Source organism: Pistacia vera, unplaced genomic scaffold (genome assembly GCF_008641045.1).
Source record: "Pistacia vera cultivar Batoury unplaced genomic scaffold, PisVer_v2 Contig567, whole genome shotgun sequence".
Taxonomy (NCBI): domain Eukaryota; kingdom Viridiplantae; phylum Streptophyta; class Magnoliopsida; order Sapindales; family Anacardiaceae; genus Pistacia; species Pistacia vera.
The window spans coordinates 689,686-717,564 of record NW_022196409.1 but is presented as its reverse complement, the minus strand read 5'-3'; the positions used below and the strand labels follow the sequence as shown (position 1 = coordinate 717,564).

At 38.5% G+C, this 27,879-nt stretch overlaps 5 protein-coding genes and 1 pseudogene across 7 annotated transcripts; 5 read left to right on the top strand and 1 right to left on the bottom strand.

The window, feature by feature from the left end:
- Nucleotides 1–500: 500 nt before the first annotated feature.
- Nucleotides 501–6,844, top strand: LOC116108619 (SWI/SNF complex subunit SWI3D-like). Of its 2 annotated transcripts, XM_031394861.1 has the most exons (9): nucleotides 501–989; nucleotides 2,030–2,601; nucleotides 2,971–3,630; nucleotides 3,842–4,008; nucleotides 4,084–4,799; nucleotides 5,251–5,441; nucleotides 5,526–5,949; nucleotides 6,226–6,406; nucleotides 6,725–6,844. In XM_031394861.1, the coding sequence occupies exons 1-7, from the start codon at nucleotides 533–535 to the stop codon at nucleotides 5,886–5,888; spliced, it is 3,126 nt and encodes a 1,041-aa protein (XP_031250721.1). In that variant the 5' UTR covers nucleotides 501–532; the 3' UTR covers nucleotides 5,889–5,949; nucleotides 6,226–6,406; nucleotides 6,725–6,844. The 2 variants fall into 2 exon arrangements, with proteins under 2 accessions (XP_031250721.1, XP_031250720.1); XM_031394860.1 differs by lacking the exon at nucleotides 6,725–6,844 and having other exon boundaries at nucleotides 6,226–6,599.
- On the top strand, nucleotides 6,764–11,718 carry LOC116108664 (annotated as a pseudogene).
- A 305-nt stretch (nucleotides 11,719–12,023) lies between these two features.
- Nucleotides 12,024–19,058, top strand: LOC116108610 (SWI/SNF complex subunit SWI3D-like). 2 transcript variants are annotated; one of them, XM_031394852.1, is made up of 9 exons: nucleotides 12,024–12,605; nucleotides 13,646–14,217; nucleotides 14,587–15,246; nucleotides 15,458–15,624; nucleotides 15,700–16,415; nucleotides 16,867–17,057; nucleotides 17,142–17,565; nucleotides 17,842–18,022; nucleotides 18,342–19,058. In XM_031394852.1, exons 1-7 carry the CDS (start codon nucleotides 12,149–12,151, stop codon nucleotides 17,502–17,504), a joined length of 3,126 nt encoding a protein of 1,041 aa, XP_031250712.1. In that variant the 5' UTR covers nucleotides 12,024–12,148; the 3' UTR covers nucleotides 17,505–17,565; nucleotides 17,842–18,022; nucleotides 18,342–19,058. The 2 variants fall into 2 exon arrangements, with proteins under 2 accessions (XP_031250712.1, XP_031250711.1); XM_031394851.1 differs by lacking the exon at nucleotides 18,342–19,058 and having other exon boundaries at nucleotides 17,842–18,215.
- A 443-nt stretch (nucleotides 19,059–19,501) lies between these two features.
- Nucleotides 19,502–22,532, bottom strand: LOC116108611 (ras-related protein Rab7). Its single transcript, XM_031394853.1, has 7 exons — nucleotides 22,268–22,532; nucleotides 21,907–21,933; nucleotides 21,654–21,753; nucleotides 20,754–20,900; nucleotides 20,559–20,639; nucleotides 20,282–20,427; nucleotides 19,502–19,853 (listed from the first exon to the last, which is right to left on the bottom strand). Exons 1-7 carry the CDS (start codon nucleotides 22,318–22,320, stop codon nucleotides 19,787–19,789), a joined length of 621 nt encoding a protein of 206 aa, XP_031250713.1. The 5' UTR covers nucleotides 22,321–22,532; the 3' UTR covers nucleotides 19,502–19,786.
- A 263-nt stretch (nucleotides 22,533–22,795) lies between these two features.
- Nucleotides 22,796–23,664, top strand: LOC116108663 (classical arabinogalactan protein 9-like). The gene is made up of 4 exons (XM_031394907.1): nucleotides 22,796–22,847; nucleotides 23,057–23,088; nucleotides 23,178–23,526; nucleotides 23,612–23,664. The coding sequence occupies exons 1-4, from the start codon at nucleotides 22,796–22,798 to the stop codon at nucleotides 23,662–23,664; spliced, it is 486 nt and encodes a 161-aa protein (XP_031250767.1).
- Nucleotides 23,665–23,677: 13 nt separating this feature from the next.
- Nucleotides 23,678–26,756, top strand: LOC116108662 (proline-rich receptor-like protein kinase PERK5). Its single transcript, XM_031394906.1, has 9 exons — nucleotides 23,678–24,506; nucleotides 24,605–24,682; nucleotides 24,783–25,313; nucleotides 25,389–25,475; nucleotides 25,571–25,641; nucleotides 25,745–25,821; nucleotides 25,925–26,069; nucleotides 26,189–26,350; nucleotides 26,440–26,756. Exons 1-9 carry the CDS (start codon nucleotides 23,678–23,680, stop codon nucleotides 26,749–26,751), a joined length of 2,292 nt encoding a protein of 763 aa, XP_031250766.1. The 3' UTR covers nucleotides 26,752–26,756.
- The last annotated feature ends 1,123 nt before the right edge of the window (nucleotides 26,757–27,879 follow it).

Here is a 27,879-nt window from a genome sequence, read left to right as displayed (position 1 = left end):
ATGGCGGTCGCTTGATCAAGTTAAGACCGGTCCGAATATAAAAACAAAGTTTTGACATTTAATGAATGCTTCTAAATTCAACTCAACTTTGCCATCAACCCATATAATTTTGGAAACAACCTTAAATTGAGTTGAGTAACTTTATTACTCTAATCTCTAATTTAATTCTTGCACTGATAATTGTTGCCTAATCCAATAACTAAATCCACTTACTGGAATCAGTAAATGCACATAACATCAAAAAAAAAAAAAATAACCGTCCAATTATTTCGACGGTGATATTTACTTCCAGTGAAACCCCGTCTACATAAATTGTAGACCGCCGATACACGGAAACATAAAGAGAAATTTAGATTTCCAGATTCAATTATAATCTTCAGCTGTCCTGACATTCCGTATATCCAATAAAACGCTTTCCTTTTTCGTGGAAGAAACGGTTTTTGTGCGTGCCAATAACAATCAAATAAATGTGCTAGAGCAGAGAGACAATTCCACTCTGAACCAAAAACCTTGAAACGAACCAAATCGTATAATGGAAGAGAAGCGCCGGGAAGCCGGGAGTCTGCCGGCGGCTACGAGCTCAGCCGGTGTCGGGGTCGAGTCACCGGCGTCAGAACCAGCTTCGTCGCGGCGCCGAGCGGGAGGGCAGAAAAGGAAAGCCACGGCGCTCTCAGCAGGCAACACTTCATCAACGCCGTCGAAACGAATCACTCGCGACAAGAACTCAAATTCTCATACCCCGATCTACAACCACAACGGACCATTGACGAGAGCTCGCCAGGGCCCTAGCAGTCTCAGTGCATCGGCCGGAGGAACGGCTTTGGCTGGCGGAAAGCTCGAAGGGGCACGTGATGACTTGAAGCTGGAGGTGGTTGAGGAACTGAACAAAGAGAGTCAACAGTGGGAGGCTTTGGAGGCGAAAATCGAGGCGGATTTTGAGGCGATTAGATCTCGTGATAGTAATGTTCATGTGGTGCCTACACATTGTGGTGAGTTTTTCTGTTTTTGTTTTTAATTTTTACTTTGATTGTAAAACCTAAACTTTTGTGTGTTCTGAGAGCTAAGTTGAGCTAAATTTGATATTTTGTTTTTGTTACTGAAAAAAAAAATTGTGTAAATTAATAGTTCTAAGCTTGCAAAACTTTACATTCTGTTTGGTATCTAAGCTGAGCTAGATTTTGTTGGGTTCTGTTTGTATGAATGTTAGATTTTGCATTTTCTCAGGAATTTAGTATATTTCTATTTGGTTGCCAAGGAAATAAATTGTGGATGGTTGGCATTTTTTGTTTTTTTGGCCACTCAGTAGATTTTTTCTTTCATTTTATTGGTTTCAAAATGGGGAATGAGTTCCAAAGTTGAGGTTTTTATAGTTGTCTTTGGTTTCTTTTGGTTTACATGATCATTCTAGATTGGATATTTTGACGGGAAACTTCCTTTCTTTTTTCCTTTGCTGTCTGAGAAATAAGTTGAGACAGAGGTCACAGTCTTGAAAATTTTTGCTGCCTTAATACATGTACCTCTACTGAGCTGAATTGCTAAACTGTATTTTGGTTTGGGTTAAACGTCTCAGGTAGGAGATTTTTAGTTTTATACTTTCAATATTGTTTCTTTCATGGAACCAAAATTTTGATTGTATTCAGTCCAATGTTGATTACTGGCATTTATGGCTGTGAAAATATGGAATGAGAATGAGATTTTGAATTTTGTAATGTATTGGATTTATAAAATGTATAAATAGCCAAATACCTCTATGTGTGGCAGATAAGCAAGTTTGTTTTTTCTGGTTCAAAACAATCTTATCTTCCCCACCCTATGGTTCATGGCCATAGGTTGGGGAACATTGATGTCCACTTTTATCATTGGATGCAAACTTGGTTTGGGATGAACTACCCTGATTGAAGCTCGTTCCTCTTAATTACCTCGAATAATTAAGTAAAAGAAAATGAAGATTTTGATTTTTCTTTTGTGTGTGACAATGAAAGCTTTGTTTTCAATTTTGACTCTTATCACCAGCACATGCTGCCTGCAGGTTGGTTTTCATGGACAAGAATTCATCCTCTCGAGGAGCAAGGATTGCCTTCTTTTTTCAATGGGAAGTCCCAGAACCGAACTCCTGATATGTATATGGAGATTCGGAATTGGATTATGAAGAAGTTCCATGCAAATCCAAACATTCAAATTGAATTGAAAGATTTGTCAGAACTGGAAGTTGGATGTGTGGATGATAAGCAGGAGGTGCTGGAGTTCTTGGACTACTGGGGCTTAGTCAATTTCCATCCATTCCCACCCGAATCCACTGCCACAAATGCTGATGGTGATAGGGTGGCAAATGCTGATGTTGACATGGCGGCTAATATTGACGATGGTGGAGCAGCAAAAAAGGATTCCTTGCTTGAAAATTTATATCACTTTGATGAAATTCAATTATGTCCTCGTGTTGCTCCAAAGCCTAAGGTAATATCTCCCGCTGCCCCATCTGGGTTGTTTCTAGAGTCTGCAATTGCTGAAGAGTTGGTGAAGCCTGAGGGGCCAGGTGTTGAGTACCATTGCAACTCTTGTTCGGCTGATTGCTCTCGTAAGCGCTATCATTGCCAAAAGCAGGTTGTTTTTTTCCCCCCTTATGGCTTATGAGCTCTGAAATTTATTACTTTGCTATTTATGCCTGTAGTTTTTATTATTATTATTATTATTATCCTTAATTATCAATTATTTGATATCTGGTCTTCAGTCTGGGTGGTCATGCTTCATCATCTCGATTCAATATTTACGTGGTGTAATGCCTTGAATCCAGTAGTTAAATGAAATAATGCGGTCACTCATGAGTACTTCATAAAATTGATTGTCATGTCATGTCATGGTCATTAAACCATGTTTTCAGTAATATTTGATTAATATTTGGTTTTTTCTTTTCCTTTTTCTGATTTCTCTATAATGCTTCTTCTATCCCCTGATTATGTTCATAATTCACAGGCAGATTTTGATCTATGCACTGATTGCTTCAATAATGGGAAGTTTGGCTCTGGCATGTCATCATCGGATTTTATTCTTATGGTGCCTGCTGAAGCTGCTGGTTTGAGTGGTGGGAAGTGGACAGATCAGGAGACCCTTCTCCTCCTCGAAGCATTGGAACTTTATAGAGAAAACTGGAATGAGATTGCAGAACATGTTGCCACTAAAACAAAAGCTCAATGTATATTGCACTTTGTTCAAATGCCGATTGAGGATGTATTTTTTGATCATGATGATAGTGTAGATGCCAAATCTAAAGAAACTTCAGATCCTACTGCAACCAATGACGATACATCTACCCCTAAAGATGTTCCTGAAACATCAGAAAGTAAGACAGGTGCAAATGAGGGTCAGACCCAAACTTCACCTATGGAAACTTCAAAATCAGAAGATGCAAATGCTACGAATATATGTCAGGAAACTTCAAAACCTGAAGATGAAAATAAAGTTAAAGTTGGTGAGGAAATGTTAAAATCTGAAGACACCAATGAAGTGAAAGTTCCGGAGACTGGTGAAAACATTGCATTGAAGGCTCTTAGGGAAGCATTTGAAGCTGTTGGTTATCATCCGCCTGAAAGCCCACATTCCTTTGCTGAAGTTGGAAACCCTGTCATGGCATTGGTAAATATACAATTTTCTTGTAATTTTATCAGTGATGGAAATTTAATAACTTTCCTTGTTCTTGTGTATGACTAAATGGGTATGACGTAAAAAAAATTTGTTGTTAATGTTTGCAAAAGATATGCCTGAAGCTTTATCTTGTGAGGAGAAAATAGTTTACTTGCTTATTTGCATTAATAAGTTACATTCTGTATTTTGCTCTCTTCCACAGGTGGCATTCTTGTCACTGTTGGTGGGGCCTGACGATGCTACTGCATCAACTCGTGGTTCTTTGAAATCCATATCTGGCAATTCTCCTGCCATTCAGTTGGCTGCAAGGCACTGCTTTGTTTTGGAAGATCCCCCAGGTGACAAGAAGGAACCAACTCAGTCTGAGAGGTATGTAAATTTATAAGGAGCAATAGTTATGTGGCAGTTTTCGAGTTTTTTCTGATGTCAATAAGAGATTTGCAGTGTTGCTAAAATTGCCGATCTGGACACTCAAAAAGATGATTACCTGGAAGACAGAAAGAACAAAGAGGATAACACTACCACAATGCTGGATGAAAGAGATTTGCCAAATGATCATGACAGCAAGATAACTGAAGAGTCTGTTCCAGAAGAAAAGAGAACATCACCCTCTTCCAATGATAAACCGACAGAGGAATTAAATGCTGTAAAAGAAACAGGCAACAAAGTTATTCCTGAAAGAGTTGAACCTAGTGATTTGAATCAATTAAGCAATCAAGAATTGCCCAAAGAAAATCAACCAAGCATTGAGGAGGAATCCAATGATTTATCATCCAAGGTTGCTCCAAGCTCTGTGAAAGAGTCTGGTGAGGGTAATTCAGTTGGAGAGCCTTCTTCGTCGGTAGAGGTAGCCAAGGATGTTGAATTGTCTTCTGATGCTCATCCATCGGAAAGGAGTGAGGCTGGTCAGCCAGCTATATCAAATTCAGATGTAGTTCCATCTCAACCTTCAAAGGCAACAAAGGATATTGATACGGTTTCTAATTCTCTTCCACGGGAGATTATTGAACCCGAGCAACCAGTTGCATCAAGTTCCAAAGCAGAGGCCTCTCAAACTTTGGAAGCACCGAAGGATGTGGATATGGTGTCTAATTCACTGCCTTTGGAATCGAATGAGCCTCAACAGACAGATTCAATTATTGAAAATGGAACAACTGCAGGTCTTTTTATGCCTCTTTTTGTCTCTCCTCTCTAAAACCATCGTATTTGATTGGGAAACTGAAGTCCCAAGAAGCTAGCGATTGTTAACAATATCAAGCATGAGCTTGGGGAACTCTTAGAAAAAAAAAAGGGTCAAATATTATAATAAATGCAAAAATCAGGGAGGAAATCAATGCATATGTTGAATGATTATAAGCATATAATATCTTTCAGAAATATTCACAGAATGCATTATGAATGTGAAAATAATTTGAGTGATCTGATAAACCATGTGTGATAAATTTAACAAGTAAATGATGTCTCAATTAGTGTATCAGGATAGTTTGTCATTATGTTTTGTGCTCCAGCTATGCTAAGGTGAATAGGAGTCTTGTTCAATTGGAAGTTGTGGACTTCTGGATGCATTCTGATTTCTGATTGTTATCTCTTTAAATTTTCCATTTTTTGCAGGTGAGGATCAAACAAAAGATGTTAAAGAAGAGAAGCATGACCATAGAGAGGCAAAAGATGAACATAATATTGATAAAATAAAGCATGCAGCAGTTACTGCACTCTCTGCTGCAGCAGTGAAGGCAAAACTTCTTGCTAATCAGGAAGAGGATCATATTCGACAACTTGCTACATCATTGATAGAAAAGCAGGTAATCTTATAGCCAAGTGGGCTCTCTATGTTGTCTATCTGCTGACTTGAGTTTTGACTTCTTGGAAGCTTACATTTGTTGCAGTTACAAAAGTTAGAAGCCAAGTTAGCTTTCTTTAATGAGATGGATAATGTGACTGTGAGGGTTAGAGAGCAATTGGAGAGATCAAGACAGAGGCTTTACCAGGAACGAGCTCAAATAATTGCAGCTCGACTTGGCTCTTCCAGACCAATTCCAACATCGATGCCTGCCAACAGAATGCCACCGAACTTTGCTAACTCTGTTGCAAGACCTCCTATGAGCATGACTTCCACACGGCCACCAATGTCAAGACCCATGGGGACTATAGGTCCTACCCCTTCTAACTCATTTGTCTCAACAACAGCAACTGGAAGTTCAGTTCGGCCTTCAAATCAGGACAAATTTTCTTCTCTTGGAATGAAATAGTCTCATGTCGTATAAATCGTGAATACAGTTTTATCCAGCAATCCCCCTGCTAGTTTTCCAAGTGAGTAACTATTACTTTCTTTGTCAATCATATTATAAAACTTGGCAAATCAAATTTTGGAGTGTTTCATTGATAATTAGGAAGCTTTTAGCCTGTTGAGTTAAACCTCATTATATATATCCAAGATTGTGACTGTTTATATGACCTTATAAATCAGAATATTTTCCACTTGAAGTTTCTGATTAAAAAATATTGCATTTATCAAGTTCTTATCACTATCCAGAATTCAGTTGTGATTATTTAGCTTAATGTATTTTTCATCTTTAATCCAACCAGTTCTTGGAAAGTCTTCAAGTTTGCACATTACAACTCAGGTGGTGGAATCAAATTTTTTCTAGTGATATGAAGAGCCAAAGTTTGGATATGGAAATTCACTTCCCATCTCACTCTTGGCATCATATTGGGAGGGAGAAGCTGGTTTTTTGGCATCTTCCCATGTTGAGCGACAATTGTTGGGGTAATACCCGCGTTAAAACTTAGAAACTTGCATATTAGGTTTTTGTTGATGTTTGTATCTTTGGAAGGCCAAAGTCTAACTTATGATATATTTAACTAGTGTAAGTTTGAGCAAGGTTTGTACCTTTAGTAGCTTTACCCTAATAATTATGATCTATGGTTCTCAGGTGTAAATATGTAGATGTTAGATTTAACATAGGTGCTTTGATGTTAGATAATGCTCATTCTGCTGTTTAAGTGGTTTCAACGTAATTTGTTGTGAGTGCTTTTTAACTTTTTTGATTTGGGATTAACATTTGACATTTTCTTTATGAAGCAGTGCATAAAAATGTTTGCAGTCCTTAGGAAGTGATGAACCATGGTGTCTGTCTCTGCATTCACTACTACTGTGAATGAAGATTCTACATTCGAAGTCAGGTCCAATCACCATTGATATGCTGTTTCCTTTTCTAATCTTGGAAATTGACTTTCCGAATCTAGCACATCTGGAAAGTGGAAACTCGGCCTGCATATGTTCTGGATCAGATTTCTTGATAAACCAAAGACTAGGATGACTCCCATGTCTAGAATCGAGTTATAAGGATGATTCCCATTTCCCATACGTCTATAACTGAGTTATACGTTCTGGATTCGATTTGGATGATTCCCATGTCTAGAATTGAGTTGCCAACTTGATTGTAGTTGGCATGAGAAACTTTTATGTATGTTATTATGTACCACCAGTGCTTTAAGACCTGGCTTGGCCTGGCCAGTTGAATTAGCTCAATCGAGACTTCGAGTGGCGAAGCCTTCATCGGATTGGGTTACAAATTTTCCTATTCATTAAAAACTTTAGAAATTAGGATATCAATCCATGAACAATTAAAGGCTTTTGAAAAGGAATGGTCAGTGAGTACAATGGTGGCAACGGCATCAATTTTTGGTAAGTGAGTACAATGGTGGCAACAACATCAATTTTTGGTAAGAGATTCGATCGGAACTCGTAAAACAATGTCGTTTGAAAAAGCTTTTTGTTGCCAACGATTGGGGAGGTGAACGGGAGAGGGGTGAGATGGGTTGGGGATTGTTGTCATCGAAACAAACCCCTATTTATTGATGCCAACGGTGGTGTTTGAGGTGTTTTTGTAGATTTTAAACCTATAGAGATTTACATGTATTTTTGTTATATTTCAAACTTTTGAACACCAATTTAACATGTCAAACTGCTTAAACCAGTCAACTCGAAACTCGACCACTTTGTCCGATTTCACCTACATACACGTTCTAATCGTCCGTCCAGATCTTTAACACTTAATTGTAATGAGCCTGCCTTTTCAAAAGAGATAGAAATCCATACTTCATGTCTCTTACCTCCCTGATCATCCTTTTCAACATCTAAACTATTTCACCTACTCTAGAAAATACGTGTTGTGTTCAACGTATTGTGGCAGTAAAGAATAATTCTCAAATTAACTTTCATTCAGGCATAATAATTCAACATCTTGATACTGAAACAAATAACTAAAATCATTCAGATAAAATCATGAATAATAAACAAAGGTCATAACGTCCAGCCCAACGAGAACAAGAATATAACACTTTGAAAGCAGTACCTCCAAGAAGGCATTAAACAACTAAATCCGACAAACACGAATGGACCAATTCGTTTCACACAAAAGACTAATGTACAGTGTAGACTTAAACAGACAGACCCATAAGTAGGTTAAACAAGAGGAAATGATTTGTAATACTGCTAAAATATATTATTATTGCTGCTTTGGCAAAAAATGGGGCAATACTTCTAGCAATCGCATCCGGTAGACCTCTGCTGGCTGGTGCTTCCAACGTCAATGGTGTCCGGCAAGTATCTTCAAACAAAAAGGTATTTGACAAGCACAGGAGCCAAAAACAGGGACATTAGTATCATTTTGCAAAAGAATGGAAACACAAGTTAAAACAAATTTAGGCTGCAAGTCATCAATATGGCATTATAATTATATTATCCTCAAAACTAGTGCAATCAACATTCTCACTTGATAAATGAAATAGATCAAAATATACAAGAAAATAAAATCAAACATGGAGAATTGAAAATAGATCTGAAATATTATACTTGCTATTTAGCCTGTAGTTTTATTATTATTATTATTTTATCCTTAATTATCAATTATTGATATCTGGTCTTCAGTCTGGGTGGTCATGCTTCATCATCTCGATTCAATATTTACATGGTGTAATGCCTTGAATCCAGTAGTTAAATGAAATAATGCGGTCACTCATGAGTACTTCATAAAATTGAGTCATGTCATGTCATGGTCATTAAACCATGTTTTCAGTAATATTTGATAATATTTGGTTTTTTCTTTCCTTTTCTGATTTCTCTATAATGCTTCTTCTATCCCTGATTATGTTCATAATTCACAGGCAGATTTTGATCTATGCACTGATTGCTTCAATAATGGGAAGTTTGGCTCCGGCATGTCTCATCGATTTATTTCTTATGGTGCCTGCTGAAGCTGCTGGGTGAGTGGTGGGAAGTGGACAGATAGGAGACCCTTCTCCTCCTCGAAGCATTGGAACTTTATAGAGAAAACTGGAATGAGATTGCAGAACATGTTGCCACTAAAACAAAAGCTCAATGTATATTGCACTTTGTTCAAATGCCGATTGAGGATGTATTTTTGATCATGATGAGATGTGTAGATGCCAAATCTAAAGAAACTCAGATCCTACTGCAACCAATGAGATACATCTACCCCTAAAGATGTTCCTGAAACATCAGAAAGTAAGACAGGTGCAAATGAGGGTCAGACCCAAACTTCACCTATGGAAACTTCAAAATCAGAAGATGCAAATGCTACGAATATATGTCAGGAAACTTCAAAACCTGAAGATGAAAATAAAGTTAAAGTTGGTGAGGAAATGTTAAAATCTGAAGACACCAATGAAGTGAAAGTTCCGGAGACTGGTGAAAACATTGCATTGAAGGCTCTTAGGGAAGCATTTGAAGCTGTTGGTTATCATCAGCCTGAAAGCCCACATTCCTTTGCTGAAGTTGGAAACCCTGTCCTGGCATGGTAAATATACAATTTTCTTGTAATTTATCCGTGATGGAAATTAATAACTTTCCTTGTCTTGTGTATGACTAAATGGGTATGACGTAAAAAAATATTGTTGTTAATGTTTGCAAAGATATGCCTGAAGCTTTATCTTGTGAGGAGAAAAAGTTTATTGCTTATTTGCATTAATAAGTTACATTCTGTATTGCTCTCTTCCACAGGTGGCATTCTTGTCACTGTTGGTGGGGCCTGACGATGCTACTGCATCAAATCGTGGTTCTTTGAAATCCATATCTGGCAATTCTCCTGCCATCAGTTGGCTGCAAGGCACTGCTTTGTTTTGGAAGATCCCAGGTGACAAGAAGGAACCAACTCAGTCTGAGAGGTATGTAAATTTATATGGAGCTTAGTTATGTGGCATTTTCGAGTTTTTTCTGATGTCAATAAGAGATTTGCAGTGTTGCTAAAAATGCCGATCAGGACACTCAAAAAGATGATAGTGGAAGACAGAAAGAACAAAGAGGATAACACTACCACAATGCTGGATGAAAGAGATTTGCCAATGATCATGACAGCAAGATAACTGAAGAGTCTGTTCCAGAAGAAAAGAGAACATCACCCTCTTCCAATGATAAACCGACAGAGAATTAAATGCTGTAAAAGAAACAGGCAACAAAGTTATTCCTGAAAGAGTTGAACCTAGTGATTTGAATCAATTAAGCAATCAAGAATTGCCCAAAGAAAATCAACCAGCATTGAGGAGGAATCCAATGATTATCATCCAAGGTGTGCTCAAGCTCTGTGAAAGAGTCTGGTGAGGGTAATTCAGTTGGAGAGCTTCTTCATCGGTAGAGGTAGCCAAGGATGTTGAATTGTCTTCTGATGCTCATCCATCGGAAAGGAGTGAGGCTGGTCAGCCAGCATATCAAATTCAGATGTAGTTCCATCTCAACCTTCAAAGGCAACAAAGGATATTGATACGGTTTCTAATTCTCTTCCACGGGAGATTATGAACCCGAGCAACCAGTTGCATCAAGTTCCAAAGCAGAGGCTCTCAAACTTTGGAAGCCACGAAGGATGTGGATATGGTGGTCTAATTCACTGCCTTTGAATCGAATGAGCCTCAACAGACAGATTCAATTACTGAAAATGGAACAACTGCAGGTCTTTTTATGCCTCTTTTTCTCTCCTCTCTAAAACCATCGTATTGATTGGGAAACTGAAGTCCCAAGAAGCATCGATTGTTAACAATATCAAGCATGAGCTTGGGAACTCTTAGAAAAAAAAAGGGTCAAATATTATAATAAATGCAAAAATAGGGAGGAAATCAATGCATATGTTGAATGATTATAAGCATATAATATCTTTCAGAAATATCACAGAATGCATTATGAATGTGAAAAAATTTGAGTGATCTGATAAACCATGTGTGATAAATTTAACAAGTAAATGATGTCTCAATTAGTGTATCAGGATAGTTTGTCATTATGTTTTGTGCTCCAGCTATGCTAAGGTGAATAGGAGCTTGTTCAATTGGGAGTTGTGGACTTCTGGATGCATTCTGATTTCTGATTGTTCTCTTAAATTTTCCATTTTTTGCAGGTGAGGATCAAACAAAAGATGTTAAAGAAGAGAGCATGACCATAGAGAGGCAAAAGATGAACATAATATTGATAAATAAAGCATGCAGCAGTTACTGCACTCTCTGCTGCAGCAGTGAAGGCAAAACTTCTTGCTAATCAGAGAGGATCATATTCGACAACTTGCTACATCATTGATAGAAAAGCAGGTAATTTATAGCCAAGTGGGCTCTCTATGTTGTCTATCTGCTGACTTGAGTTTTGACTTCTTGGAAGCTTACATTTGTTGCAGTGTACAAAAGTTAGAAGCCAAGGTAGCTTTCTTTAATGAGATGGATAATGTGACTGTGAGGGTTAGAGAGCAATTGGAGAGATCAAGACAGAGGCTTTACCAGGAACGAGCTCAAATAATTGCAGCTCGACTTGGCTCTTCCAGACCAATTCCAACATCGATGCCTGCCAACAGAATGCCACCGAACTTTGCTAACTCTGTTGCAAGACCTCCTATGAGCATGACTTCCACACGGCCACCAATGTCAAGACCCATGGGGACTGTAGGTCCTACCCCTTCTAAACATTTGTCTCAACAACAGCAACTGGAAGTTCAGTTCGGCCTTCAAATCAGGACAAATTTTCTTCTCTTGGAATGAAATAGTCTCATGTCGTATAAATCGTGAATACAGTTTTATCCAGCAATCCCCTGATAGTTTTCCAAGTGAGTAACTATTGCTTTCTTTGTCAATCATATTATAAAAACTTGCTGATAATTGTTGCCTCAATCCAATAACTAAATCCACTTCAACTGGAAATCAGTAAATGCAAATAATCAAAAAAAAAAAAAATAACCGTCCAATTTAATTTCGACGGTGTAGATTTACTCTCCAGTGAAACCCGTCTACATAAATTGTAGACCGCCGATACACGGAAACATAAAGAGAAAATTTATATTTCCAGATTCAATTTATATCTTCCAGGTGTCTGACATTCCGTATATCCAATAAAACGCTTTCCTTTTTCGTGGAAGAAACGGTTTTTGTGCGTGCCAATAACAATCAAATAAATGTGCTAGAGCAGAGAGGCAATTCCACTCTGAACCAAAAACCTTGAAACGAACCAAATCGTATAATGGAAGAGAAGCGCCGGGAAGCCGGGAGTCTGCCGGCGGCTACGAGCTCAGCCGGTGTCGGGGTCGAGTCACCGGCGTCAGAACCAGCTTCGTCGCGGCGCCGAGCGGGAGGGCAGAAAAGGAAAGCCACGGCGCTCTCAGCAGGCAACACTTCATCAACGCCGTCGAAACGAATCACTCGCGACAAGAACTCAAATTCTCATACCCCGATCTACAACCACAACGGACCATTGACGAGAGCTCGCCAGGGCCCTAGCAGTCTCAGTGCATCGGCCGGAGGAACGGCTTTGGCTGGCGGAAAGCTCGAAGGGGCACGTGATGACTTGAAGCTGGAGGTGGTTGAGGAACTGAACAAAGAGAGTCAACAGTGGGAGGCTTTGGAGGCGAAAATCGAGGCGGATTTTGAGGCGATTAGATCTCGTGATAGTAATGTTCATGTGGTGCCTACACATTGTGGTGAGTTTTTCTGTTTTTGTTTTTAATTTTTACTTTGATTGTAAAACCTAAACTTTTGTGTGTTCTGAGAGCTAAGTTGAGCTAAATTTGATATTTTGTTTTTGTTACTGAAAAAAAAAATTGTGTAAATTAATAGTTCTAAGCTTGCAAAACTTTACATTCTGTTTGGTATCTAAGCTGAGCTAGATTTTGTTGGGTTCTGTTTGTATGAATGTTAGATTTTGCATTTTCTCAGGAATTTAGTATATTTCTATTTGGTTGCCAAGGAAATAAATTGTGGATGGTTGGCATTTTTTGTTTTTTTGGCCACTCAGTAGATTTTTTCTTTCATTTTATTGGTTTCAAAATGGGGAATGAGTTCCAAAGTTGAGGTTTTTATAGTTGTCTTTGGTTTCTTTTGGTTTACATGATCATTCTAGATTGGATATTTTGACGGGAAACTTCCTTTCTTTTTTCCTTTGCTGTCTGAGAAATAAGTTGAGACAGAGGTCACAGTCTTGAAAATTTTTGCTGCCTTAATACATGTACCTCTACTGAGCTGAATTGCTAAACTGTATTTTGGTTTGGGTTAAACGTCTCAGGTAGGAGATTTTTAGTTTTATACTTTCAATATTGTTTCTTTCATGGAACCAAAATTTTGATTGTATTCAGTCCAATGTTGATTACTGGCATTTATGGCTGTGAAAATATGGAATGAGAATGAGATTTTGAATTTTGTAATGTATTGGATTTATAAAATGTATAAATAGCCAAATACCTCTATGTGTGGCAGATAAGCAAGTTTGTTTTTTCTGGTTCAAAACAATCTTATCTTCCCCACCCTATGGTTCATGGCCATAGGTTGGGGAACATTGATGTCCACTTTTATCATTGGATGCAAACTTGGTTTGGGATGAACTACCCTGATTGAAGCTCGTTCCTCTTAATTACCTCGAATAATTAAGTAAAAGAAAATGAAGATTTTGATTTTTCTTTTGTGTGTGACAATGAAAGCTTTGTTTTCAATTTTGACTCTTATCACCAGCACATGCTGCCTGCAGGTTGGTTTTCATGGACAAGAATTCATCCTCTCGAGGAGCAAGGATTGCCTTCTTTTTTCAATGGGAAGTCCCAGAACCGAACTCCTGATATGTATATGGAGATTCGGAATTGGATTATGAAGAAGTTCCATGCAAATCCAAACATTCAAATTGAATTGAAAGATTTGTCAGAACTGGAAGTTGGATGTGTGGATGATAAGCAGGAGGTGCTGGAGTTCTTGGACTACTGGGGCTTAGTCAATTTCCATCCATTCCCACCCGAATCCACTGCCACAAATGCTGATGGTGATAGGGTGGCAAATGCTGATGTTGACATGGCGGCTAATATTGACGATGGTGGAGCAGCAAAAAAGGATTCCTTGCTTGAAAATTTATATCACTTTGATGAAATTCAATTATGTCCTCGTGTTGCTCCAAAGCCTAAGGTAATATCTCCCGCTGCCCCATCTGGGTTGTTTCTAGAGTCTGCAATTGCTGAAGAGTTGGTGAAGCCTGAGGGGCCAGGTGTTGAGTACCATTGCAACTCTTGTTCGGCTGATTGCTCTCGTAAGCGCTATCATTGCCAAAAGCAGGTTGTTTTTTTCCCCCCTTATGGCTTATGAGCTCTGAAATTTATTACTTTGCTATTTATGCCTGTAGTTTTTATTATTATTATTATTATTATCCTTAATTATCAATTATTTGATATCTGGTCTTCAGTCTGGGTGGTCATGCTTCATCATCTCGATTCAATATTTACGTGGTGTAATGCCTTGAATCCAGTAGTTAAATGAAATAATGCGGTCACTCATGAGTACTTCATAAAATTGATTGTCATGTCATGTCATGGTCATTAAACCATGTTTTCAGTAATATTTGATTAATATTTGGTTTTTTCTTTTCCTTTTTCTGATTTCTCTATAATGCTTCTTCTATCCCCTGATTATGTTCATAATTCACAGGCAGATTTTGATCTATGCACTGATTGCTTCAATAATGGGAAGTTTGGCTCTGGCATGTCATCATCGGATTTTATTCTTATGGTGCCTGCTGAAGCTGCTGGTTTGAGTGGTGGGAAGTGGACAGATCAGGAGACCCTTCTCCTCCTCGAAGCATTGGAACTTTATAGAGAAAACTGGAATGAGATTGCAGAACATGTTGCCACTAAAACAAAAGCTCAATGTATATTGCACTTTGTTCAAATGCCGATTGAGGATGTATTTTTTGATCATGATGATAGTGTAGATGCCAAATCTAAAGAAACTTCAGATCCTACTGCAACCAATGACGATACATCTACCCCTAAAGATGTTCCTGAAACATCAGAAAGTAAGACAGGTGCAAATGAGGGTCAGACCCAAACTTCACCTATGGAAACTTCAAAATCAGAAGATGCAAATGCTACGAATATATGTCAGGAAACTTCAAAACCTGAAGATGAAAATAAAGTTAAAGTTGGTGAGGAAATGTTAAAATCTGAAGACACCAATGAAGTGAAAGTTCCGGAGACTGGTGAAAACATTGCATTGAAGGCTCTTAGGGAAGCATTTGAAGCTGTTGGTTATCATCCGCCTGAAAGCCCACATTCCTTTGCTGAAGTTGGAAACCCTGTCATGGCATTGGTAAATATACAATTTTCTTGTAATTTTATCAGTGATGGAAATTTAATAACTTTCCTTGTTCTTGTGTATGACTAAATGGGTATGACGTAAAAAAAATTTGTTGTTAATGTTTGCAAAAGATATGCCTGAAGCTTTATCTTGTGAGGAGAAAATAGTTTACTTGCTTATTTGCATTAATAAGTTACATTCTGTATTTTGCTCTCTTCCACAGGTGGCATTCTTGTCACTGTTGGTGGGGCCTGACGATGCTACTGCATCAACTCGTGGTTCTTTGAAATCCATATCTGGCAATTCTCCTGCCATTCAGTTGGCTGCAAGGCACTGCTTTGTTTTGGAAGATCCCCCAGGTGACAAGAAGGAACCAACTCAGTCTGAGAGGTATGTAAATTTATAAGGAGCAATAGTTATGTGGCAGTTTTCGAGTTTTTTCTGATGTCAATAAGAGATTTGCAGTGTTGCTAAAATTGCCGATCTGGACACTCAAAAAGATGATTACCTGGAAGACAGAAAGAACAAAGAGGATAACACTACCACAATGCTGGATGAAAGAGATTTGCCAAATGATCATGACAGCAAGATAACTGAAGAGTCTGTTCCAGAAGAAAAGAGAACATCACCCTCTTCCAATGATAAACCGACAGAGGAATTAAATGCTGTAAAAGAAACAGGCAACAAAGTTATTCCTGAAAGAGTTGAACCTAGTGATTTGAATCAATTAAGCAATCAAGAATTGCCCAAAGAAAATCAACCAAGCATTGAGGAGGAATCCAATGATTTATCATCCAAGGTTGCTCCAAGCTCTGTGAAAGAGTCTGGTGAGGGTAATTCAGTTGGAGAGCCTTCTTCGTCGGTAGAGGTAGCCAAGGATGTTGAATTGTCTTCTGATGCTCATCCATCGGAAAGGAGTGAGGCTGGTCAGCCAGCTATATCAAATTCAGATGTAGTTCCATCTCAACCTTCAAAGGCAACAAAGGATATTGATACGGTTTCTAATTCTCTTCCACGGGAGATTATTGAACCCGAGCAACCAGTTGCATCAAGTTCCAAAGCAGAGGCCTCTCAAACTTTGGAAGCACCGAAGGATGTGGATATGGTGTCTAATTCACTGCCTTTGGAATCGAATGAGCCTCAACAGACAGATTCAATTATTGAAAATGGAACAACTGCAGGTCTTTTTATGCCTCTTTTTGTCTCTCCTCTCTAAAACCATCGTATTTGATTGGGAAACTGAAGTCCCAAGAAGCTAGCGATTGTTAACAATATCAAGCATGAGCTTGGGGAACTCTTAGAAAAAAAAAAGGGTCAAATATTATAATAAATGCAAAAATCAGGGAGGAAATCAATGCATATGTTGAATGATTATAAGCATATAATATCTTTCAGAAATATTCACAGAATGCATTATGAATGTGAAAATAATTTGAGTGATCTGATAAACCATGTGTGATAAATTTAACAAGTAAATGATGTCTCAATTAGTGTATCAGGATAGTTTGTCATTATGTTTTGTGCTCCAGCTATGCTAAGGTGAATAGGAGTCTTGTTCAATTGGAAGTTGTGGACTTCTGGATGCATTCTGATTTCTGATTGTTATCTCTTTAAATTTTCCATTTTTTGCAGGTGAGGATCAAACAAAAGATGTTAAAGAAGAGAAGCATGACCATAGAGAGGCAAAAGATGAACATAATATTGATAAAATAAAGCATGCAGCAGTTACTGCACTCTCTGCTGCAGCAGTGAAGGCAAAACTTCTTGCTAATCAGGAAGAGGATCATATTCGACAACTTGCTACATCATTGATAGAAAAGCAGGTAATCTTATAGCCAAGTGGGCTCTCTATGTTGTCTATCTGCTGACTTGAGTTTTGACTTCTTGGAAGCTTACATTTGTTGCAGTTACAAAAGTTAGAAGCCAAGTTAGCTTTCTTTAATGAGATGGATAATGTGACTGTGAGGGTTAGAGAGCAATTGGAGAGATCAAGACAGAGGCTTTACCAGGAACGAGCTCAAATAATTGCAGCTCGACTTGGCTCTTCCAGACCAATTCCAACATCGATGCCTGCCAACAGAATGCCACCGAACTTTGCTAACTCTGTTGCAAGACCTCCTATGAGCATGACTTCCACACGGCCACCAATGTCAAGACCCATGGGGACTATAGGTCCTACCCCTTCTAACTCATTTGTCTCAACAACAGCAACTGGAAGTTCAGTTCGGCCTTCAAATCAGGACAAATTTTCTTCTCTTGGAATGAAATAGTCTCATGTCGTATAAATCGTGAATACAGTTTTATCCAGCAATCCCCCTGCTAGTTTTCCAAGTGAGTAACTATTACTTTCTTTGTCAATCATATTATAAAACTTGGCAAATCAAATTTTGGAGTGTTTCATTGATAATTAGGAAGCTTTTAGCCTGTTGAGTTAAACCTCATTATATATATCCAAGATTGTGACTGTTTATATGACCTTATAAATCAGAATATTTTCCACTTGAAGTTTCTGATTAAAAAATATTGCATTTATCAAGTTCTTATCACTATCCAGAATTCAGTTGTGATTATTTAGCTTAATGTATTTTTCATCTTTAATCCAACCAGTTCTTGGAAAGTCTTCAAGTTTGCACATTACAACTCAGGTGGTGGAATCAAATTTTTTCTAGTGATATGAAGAGCCAAAGTTTGGATATGGAAATTCACTTCCCATCTCACTCTTGGCATCATATTGGGAGGGAGAAGCTGGTTTTTTGGCATCTTCCCATGTTGAGCGACAATTGTTGGGGTAATACCCGCGTTAAAACTTAGAAACTTGCATATTAGGTTTTTGTTGATGTTTGTATCTTTGGAAGGCCAAAGTCTAACTTATGATATATTTAACTAGTGTAAGTTTGAGCAAGGTTTGTACCTTTAGTAGCTTTACCCTAATAATTATGATCTATGGTTCTCAGGTGTAAATATGTAGATGTTAGATTTAACATAGGTGCTTTGATGTTAGATAATGCTCATTCTGCTGTTGTATATGGTTTCAACGTAATTTGTTGTGAGTGCTTTTTAACTTTTTTGATTTGGGATTAACATTTGACATTTTCCTTATGAAGCAGTGCATAAAAATGTTTGCAGTCCTTAGGAAGTGATGAACCATGGTGTCTGTCTCTGCATTCACTACTACTGTGAATGAAGATTCTACATTCGAAGTCAGGTCCAATCACCATTGATATGCTTTTTCCTTTTCTAATCTTGGAAATTGACTTTCCGAATCTAGCACATCTGGAAAGTGGAAACTCGGCCTGCATATGTTCTGGATCAGATTTCTTGATAAACGAAAGACTAGGATGATTCCCATATCTAGAATCGAGTTATAAGGATGATTCCCATTTCCCATACGTCTATAATTGAGTTATTCGTTCTGGATTCGATTTGGATGATTCCCATGTCTCTTGATTGTAGTTGGCATGAGAAACTTTATGTATGTTATTATGTACCACCAGTGTTTTAAGACCTGGCTTGGCCTGGCCGCTTGAATTAGCTCAATCGAGACTTAGAGTGGTGGAGCCTTCATCGGATTGGGTTACAAATTTTCCTATTCATTAAAAACCTCAAAAATTAGGATATCAATCAAACAATTAAAGGTTGGAATGTTAAAGCTTTTGAAGAGGAATGTTTAGTGAGTACAATGGTGGCAACGGCGTCAATTTTTGGTAAGAAATTCGATCGGAAATCGTAAAACAATGTTATCTGAAAAAGCTTTTTGTTGCCAACGATTGGATAGGCGAATGGGAGAGTGGTGAGATGGGTTGGGGATTGTTGTTGTCATCGAAAATAGACCCCTATTTGTTAATGCCAACGGTGGTGTTTGGGGTGTTTTTGTAAGATTTTAGACCTGTAGGAATTTACATGTATTTTTGTTATATTTCAAAGTTTTGGACGCCAATTTAACCCCTCAAACCGCTTAAACCAGTCAACTCGAGACTCGACCACTTTGTCCGATTTCACCCAGATTGGATTTTAAAACATTGCTACATGCAGGTTCTAACCGTCCGTCCAGATCTTTAACACTAAATTGTAATGAGCCTGCCTTTTCAAAAGAGATAGAAATCCATACTTCATGTCTCTTACCTCCCTGATCATCCTTTTCAACATCTAAACTATTTCACCTCCCCTAGAAAATACGTGTTGTGTTCAACGTATTGTTGCAGTAAAGAATAATTCTCAAATTAACTTTCATTCAGGCATAATAATTCAACATCTTGATACTGAAACAAATAACTAAAATCATTCACATAAAATCATGAATAATAAACAAAGGTAATAACATCCAGCCCAACGAGAACAAGAATATAACGCTTTGAAAGCAGTACCTCCAAGAAGGCATTAAACAACTAAATCCGACAAACACGAATGGACCAATTCGTTTCACACAAAAGACTAATGTACAGTGTAGAATTAAACAGACAGACCCATAAGTAGGTTAAACAAGAGGAAATGATCTGTAATACTGCTAAAATATATTATTATTGCTGCTTTGGCAAAAAATGGGGCAATACTTCTAGCAATCGCATCCGGTAGACCTCTGCTGGCTGGTGCTTCCAACGTCAATGGTGTCCGGCAAGTATCTTCAAACAAAAAGGTATTTGACAAGCACAGGAGCCAAAAACAGGGACATTAGTATCATTTTGCAAAAGAATGGAAACACAAGTTAAAACAAATTTAGGCTGCAAGTCATCAATATGGCATTATAATTATATTATCCTCAAAACTAGTGCAATCAACATTCTCACTTGATAAATGAAATAGATCAAAATATACAAGAAAATAAAATCAAACATGGAGAATTGAAAATAACTGAGTTAAAAAATAAATGGTAAGAATATTTTACTTCTTTTCTACTGCTAAACATAACTAAAACAGGAAGAATCCAAATGAATGGGTGTGTGGTGTGTGTTAGAATAATTAATGTTATACTCCATCACATATAAGAAACAGATAAAAAAAAAAATCAGAGCTTTTATGTAGATAGAAATGGTTCATCTTTTTAACTTACATTTCTTCCTCCTCCCCACTCTTCAGGGCATTCTTAGCTATGCACTGGAAAGCTTCTTCCACATTAAGTCCTTCCTTAGCAGAGGTTTCAAAATATGGGATATTTCCTTTGGAGGCACACCAAGCTCGAGCCTTCTTCTCTGAGACCTGGAAAATTCACGAAATGTAGCATGTTGACTTAAAACTTGATAATCCAGCTTAGTATGATAAGTATTTGTAGGTGCACAAGTGTGCATGAGAGAGAGAGTATATGATAATTGATAATGGAAAATACATACCACTCTACTGTTTCCACCATCCACATCAATCTTATTTCCTAGAACAACAAATGGGAAATTCTCTGGATCTGAAGGACTTGCCTGCAAGAGGTTTCTCAAATTAATTATCAAAAACGCAAATTCTCTATTACTTAAATAAATTTAGTAGTATTTGGTCACTTTTCATAAAAAATTACAAAAGCACAGAAGAAATACCTGAATAAGGAATTCTTCTCTCCAGTTATTCAGGTTGTCAAACGATTTCATTGAATTTACATCATAAACAAGTACACAGCAATCAGCACCACGATAGAAAGCAACACCTAGGCTTTGGAATCTTTCCTGACCAGCAGTATCCCAGATCTGAGGAAAAAGAACACTGTCACTAATCCTTTTGGCAAAGAAAAACTCAAAACTTAAAAAGAAATCAAAACTTTACAACCTAATTGTAACAATCAGTGTTAGCTAAACAAGTTTAGATGGTACGCACACTTAACCAGAAAAAAATTAATCACATTTTCATCAAATTAAACATTCAGGTTCTTTCTACCAAAAAACACCAAGTGAACGTGAAAGACTCCACAAGCTTTTAACCAATCATAATCCTAAGAGATCTTTTAAAAAAATCCCAAATACTTGTCAATAGAATTTTATGTATTGTATACATGAAAGAAAGAGGGTCTGCTCTTTAAGATTGCCCCAAAGAACAGTGATCTAACAGCTGCTAGTTCATTCCAACTCCAATCCATGAATGTTAAGCACTAACAGCTTGAAATTTTTTGCATGAAGCAAGACAGAAAACTAGCCCACCATTAATCGTACAACTGCAAACCAGAGATACATCCAAACAGATTTTTTTCTTTTTTTATTTCATTTTACCTTATTTTGTCTTTTTATTTAGAAAGATTTGATCCTACATCCATCTAGGCTACTGTCCACATTCCACCTCTACACTTACAATGAAAGCACATCAAACCAAGAGTGAATCAAAGCAATCCAACCGAAATTAACGAAAACAAACATTGAAACACCTAGACTCCAGCAACATAAAAATAATTAGGACAAGTAGCTCAGTACCCATCCGACCCGAACAAAAAAACTCAGGACATCACCAACCTGTAATGTGAAAAGCCTATCTTCAAACTGAACTTCCTTTGTCAGAAAATCAGCTCCAATAGTAGCCTTGTATTGATTGCTAAACTTCTTATTTACATATCTTAAAACAAAAAGTCAAGTCAAACACCACCACGGAAATCAATGAAAGAATTGTCCTCACATTAACAATAATCTCATTCATTTAAAATAAAAAAAAGAAAAATACCACTCAATCAATCAATTAATTCAAAAATATGAGCTAAAAAAAGGATACTGGTTCATCAACGAGGTCTTGCCAACCCTGTAAGATACAAATTAAAACAAATTACGTCAATCAATCGCGTTAATACAGCACTAAACAAAAGAACCTTCATAATTAAAGCTCTAAAGTGTTGATTAATTATAGATAAACTAACCTAAATCACAATTCAGTCCGAATTATGATTAAAAACCAAAAAAAATAATCGGATCATACCCCGGAAATCTAAGATCTCGAAGATCCGTCTAATCTGTACGGAAACCCTAAAACTGAAATAAAAAGAAGAACGAAACCAAACCTAAACTAAACTGCAGATAAACTCGTACAAAACAAGCAATTAAACAAGACGAATTCACGAATTAACAAATCAACTGACCCGCTGTCACCGAGGATGATGACCTTCAGGAGAGTTCTTCTACGGGACGGCATCGTTTCAACAGGGATCAATGGATCTGCGAAGAGCGCGAGGGAGGGCGGGATGGATGGAGGGAGGGAGTTGCGAGTGTGGTTTAAAACGACGGTCTCGAGTGTCGTAGAGAGGTTTTTTCGAAGAGGTTTACAAAGGTGGTCGGACTTTTCTAGTTAAAACTTTTCTGCTCACTCGTGGGAAAGCTGTAGTGACCTGTAATTTGGCTTCGACTCAAATTAGTTTTAATTATATTTTGGGCAATGTTCCCGTGACAGCTGTTGGTGTCTATTCTTTACGTGAAAGTCAAATGCCATTATTCCTATTTTGATTGGGCTATTAGTCTTACCCAATAAGAGAAACCGTCCTAGCAGGAGAGAATCGACATTTATTCGGCTATTTTGAAGCACTACGTCAAGAAATGTCTTTTTTTTTTTCTTTATTGGCGCCATTAATAGGCAAATTAAACAACCAGATCAATCAAAACCAACCAACAAAATGGAAGGTTTTAGTAAACACAAGGTTAAGGCAAAATCTGATGATAAGTTTGGTACATCAAACCATAATTTTGTAGTTTTTGGTCAAAAACTTAAATTAATTTTGAAAAACATCGTCGTTACACACATAAATGGTGTGAGCTGAGCCAGAGGAATTTCCCCTACTTTGTAGGAGGTTATTACTGATTCTGGCAAAGCACACAGGCTCTCACGTTGTAAATTCTTAAACTACTTTCTTTTTTGTTTCTTCCCGTTTTGACAGTTCTTGCTACCATCTCTCGCTCTCTCTCTCTGGTATGTAACTGATTAATTGTATTCTCTGTGGGTTTGTTTCAAGTTGTTTTTGTTTATGTTAATGTTAATGTTGGTTGTGTTTTAATTAGGGACATCATTTGGCGGAGCGGTGTGGGGTTTCTCCGGCGTCTTTGGGGAGTAATTATCTTATAATCATGAGTGCTAACGGCGGTTCGCAGACTCCTCCATCTTCATCACAATCACCGCCACCAAATTCTGGGTCACCACCTCCGTCATCTCCACCTCCGTCATCATCATCATCACCACCTCCATCATCACCACCTCTATCGTCGCCACCTCCTTCGAAGTCGTCCCCACCACCACCTTCTTCTCCACCTCCATCTTCATCATCATCTCCACCTCCATCGTCGCCACCACCACCTTCTTCATCATCATCATCATCTCCACCTCCNATCTCTCGCTCTCTCTCTCTGGTATGTAACTGATTAATTGTATTCTCTGTGGGTTTGTTTCAAGTTGTTTTTGTTTATGTTAATGTTAATGTTGGTTGTGTTTTAATTAGGGACATCATTTGGCGGAGCGGTGTGGGGTTTCTCCGGCGTCTTTGGAGAGTAATTATCTTATAATCATGAGTGCTAACGGCGGTTCGCAGACTCCTCCATCTTCATCACAATCACCGCCACCAAATTCTGGGTCACCACCTCCGTCATCTCCACCTCCGTCATCATCATCATCACCACCTCCATCATCACCACCTCTATCGTCGCCACCTCCTTCGAAGTCGTCCCCACCACCACCTTCTTCTCCACCTCCATCTTCATCATCATCTCCACCTCCATCGTCGCCACCACCACCTTCTTCATCATCATCATCATCTCCACCACCACCTTCTTCATCATCATCATCATCTCCACCTCCACCTCCATCATCTTCATCATCCTCGCCGCCACCGCCACCAGTATCATCATCATCACCACCTCCATCACCGCCAAAATCATCTTCGCCACCTCCATCCTCTCCGCCGCCGTCCTCTTCACAATCCTCGCCCCCACCGAATAATTCAAATTCAAACTCTCCACCAAGTAATAACCCACCTCCATCACCACCTACAAATTCCAACAGCAACTCCTCACCACCTACCAATAACAACAACAACAATAACAGCACAAAGAATAACAATACTAGCAGTGGCAGCAACAACCAATGGCGCTCACCACCACCACCTCCATCATCGTCCAAGTCACCGCCGTCCAGTAATTCGTCAGGAAGGCTGGTGCCTCCAAGTCAGACATCATCAAATACACCATCCTCATCATCCACCAGTTCCAGTAGCAGTGGCTCCAACGTGTCCATTCCTCTTGTGGGGGCGATTGCGGCTGGAGCTGGTTTGTTGCTCGTTATCGCATTACTTTTGTTCATTGCATGCAGGAGAAAGAAGAATCACCATAACGGCAAAGGTACCTAATTCAAGCGTGCACACACATGCGGAGTAATTGAATTGTAATTTCTAATAATTAATGGAAGCGAGTTCTAAATTGCTGATGTTTATATGCAGGTAGTGACTATTATTCTAATGCTACTTCGCCCTCGCCCTATCGACAGCATGCCCATTGGCAGAATTCGCAAGTTCATGGTACATATATACAAACTGTTCTGCATGGATCTTTATTTCAATTCTCACAAAACTGAAAAACTAAGAAGCTACAAAATTATTGCTCGTGGTTAATGTGCAGGTGGAGGAACTGATCAATATTACAACAGTCCTCACAATCAACATCGTAACAGTTTGCCGCACAATAAAATTCTACCTCCACCTCCACCTCCTTTTGGAGGCCATCCAACGCCACCTCACGGTGGACCGACAAGCACTGACATAAGTAACTCTAGCTACTCAGGGTCACATGGACCTCTAGCGCCGCCCCCACCCCCACCTCCAGCCATGTCTCTAGGGTCAAATCAAAGCAGCTTCACTTATGAAGAGTTAGCAGCTGCAACCGACGGGTTCTCTCAGGCTAACCTATTAGGTCAAGGTGGGTTTGGATATGTGTACAAGGGGACATTGCCCAATGGCAAAGAAGTGGCCGTGAAGAGCCTGAAATCCGGTAGTGGACAAGGTGAACGTGAATTTAAGGCTGAGGTTGAGATCATTAGCCGTGTTCATCATCGCCACCTTGTTTCTCTTGTGGGATATTGCATTGCAAGTGGTCAAAGGATGCTCGTTTATGAATTTCTTCCCAATAACACCCTTGAGTTCCACCTTCACGGTAATCCTTAATTACCTTTCCCACATTAGTGCCGTTAATATTAACATTTACCAATATCATCGTTGATTTTGATAGGAAAGGGAAGCCCAACTATGGATTGGCCTACCAGGCTTAAAATTGCGTTGGGATCAGCTAAAGGGCTTGCATATTTGCATGAAGATTGTAAGTATTCTGTACAATTAAGCTTTGTTCTCTCCTCTATTGCAGCCACAAATACACACAGATCAGTAATTAAAATGTTTGGTTCATGCACGCAGGCCACCCTCGCATTATCCACCGAGACATCAAGAGTTCAAACATTTTGCTTGATTGCACTGGTGAAGCTAAGGTATAAATATAACCGTTAATAGTTTATTTGTTTAGCTTGTTTCAACCTACCAATGACTATATGATGTTAATGTAAATTTCAATTATGGTTAATACTGGACCAGGTCGCTGATTTTGGCTTGGCTAAGTTGACTACAGACAACCACACTCATGTGTCCACTCGTGTCATGGGAACATTTGGGTAACAAGCTAAATGCCTCTTGTAAATTCTACATGAAGGAAAATTATAAGAAGAAATGAATTTTACAATCTTCCTAGCTAACAATAGGCCAAATAAATTGCAGGTATTTGGCGCCTGAGTATGCTTCAAGTGGCAAGCTCACTGACAAATCTGATGTTTTCTCCTTTGGCGTTATGCTTTTGGAACTAATAACTGGACGACGCCCTGTTGATCCATCTGGGGCTATGGAAGACAGCTTAGTAGACTGGGTGCGAACCCTCCCTTTTTACAAACAAAAACTTTGCTTATTTCTGATAATTTTGTTCTTTAATCTAAACAAATATAAGAAAAATATGTTCAACTGTGCTTTGGTTATATATGTGAACAGGCTCGACCTTTATGTATGCGTTCTCTTGAAGATGGAAACTTTAATGAGTTAGCAGATCCTTATCTGGAGAGGAACTATCCCGTCCATGAGATGGCACGCATGGTTGCATCTGCCGCTGCTTCCATTAGACATTCTGCGAGGAGAAGACCCAAAATGAGCCAGGTAACATAACACCAAATATTATCAATTCAAAATAAAGTGAGATTAAACAATAGTTGTCATGCTATAACAACATGTATGATGATGAACAGATTGTGCGTGCCCTAGAAGGTGACGTTGCTTTGGAAGACTTGCACAATGGTATAAAACCGCAAGCTTCATTTCTGGGCTCTTCGGGTGTTGGCAGCATCAGTTCTAGATCTTCTGACTATGACAACACGTACACTGACGACTTGAAGAGGTTGAAGAAGGTCGCCGCAACGGATCAGAGTGGTCAATTCAATAATAGCAGCGACTATGGAGCAACAAGCGAGTACGGACTCGACCCTTCCTCCTCAAGCAGCGAATATGGACCTGGAAGCCGGGGCCGGAGTCCTCAAGTAAAGACTAGAATGGGATATTGAAAAAGAAAAAAAGAAAAAAAACTGTTACTATGAAACGTACGATTAGGTGAAATTGACTGTAATTGTGTAGGTCTGACCTCCATGGAAATGGCCCAAAAATGCAGATTTAAAAGGGAAGTTTGGTGAAGGCGCAAAGTGTACGTAAAACTTGATTGCTGTGTTGTGAATGATGAGTACTAATTTTGAAATGGGGATTTGAATTCATTCTTTTATGTAGATTTTTTTTGTATATTGCTAGACCTAGATAGTTACTACGACTGATTTACTGACAGATTAATTCATTGTTTTAGCCTATTTCTTTTCCCTTGCATGTTACATAATATTTTAATTTTATATTAATATTACATGTATAAATGAAAATAACTAATAATTGAGTTAGGTGATTCAAGTTCGAACTCAGATTTTGACTTGGTTGTAATCGAATCAAGCTCAAGTAGAGTTCAAGCGGATCATATATCTATTGAGCTTGACCAGCTTCGACTATTCCAACTGAGTCGAGCTCGAGCTTTTCAATACTTGGTTTGGCTCAACTCGATTGTACTACTAAATGCCAGTAATTAGGAAATTTGCCTGACCCAACCGATTGAATCAAGACCCAAGGCCTTCACCAGATCAAGTAATAGATTTTTCTATTCATTCAAAATTCTAAAAATTAGGACATCAATCCATGAACAATTGAATGCTAAAATGTTAGAGTTTTTGAAGAGGAATGACCAATGAGTGGAATGGTGGTGACGAAGGTGATTTCCAATGAGCAAATCTACCGAAAATTACAAAAATAAGTCGCCGAAAAAAGCCCAATGTTGCCGGCAATTGGGGAGGCTAATAGGGGAGGAGTGAGATGGGTTTTGATTAGGAGGCTGAAGGAAGTGTTTTCGTGGTGACGGAGAGTGTTGTTGTTGCCGGAAACAGACCCTATTTATCGATGCCGACAATGGTGCTTATGTAACATTCAAACATAGAAGGACTTATATGAATATGTAAGGGTATTTTTGTTGGATTTCAAACCTTTAGACATCGGTTTGACTCACCGGTTAAATTGCTCGGCCCGATAACCTATGCAGGTTACTGCACAGGTCGAGTTTTAGAACATTGTTAAATGCTACTACATTGATTATTCAAATTGAA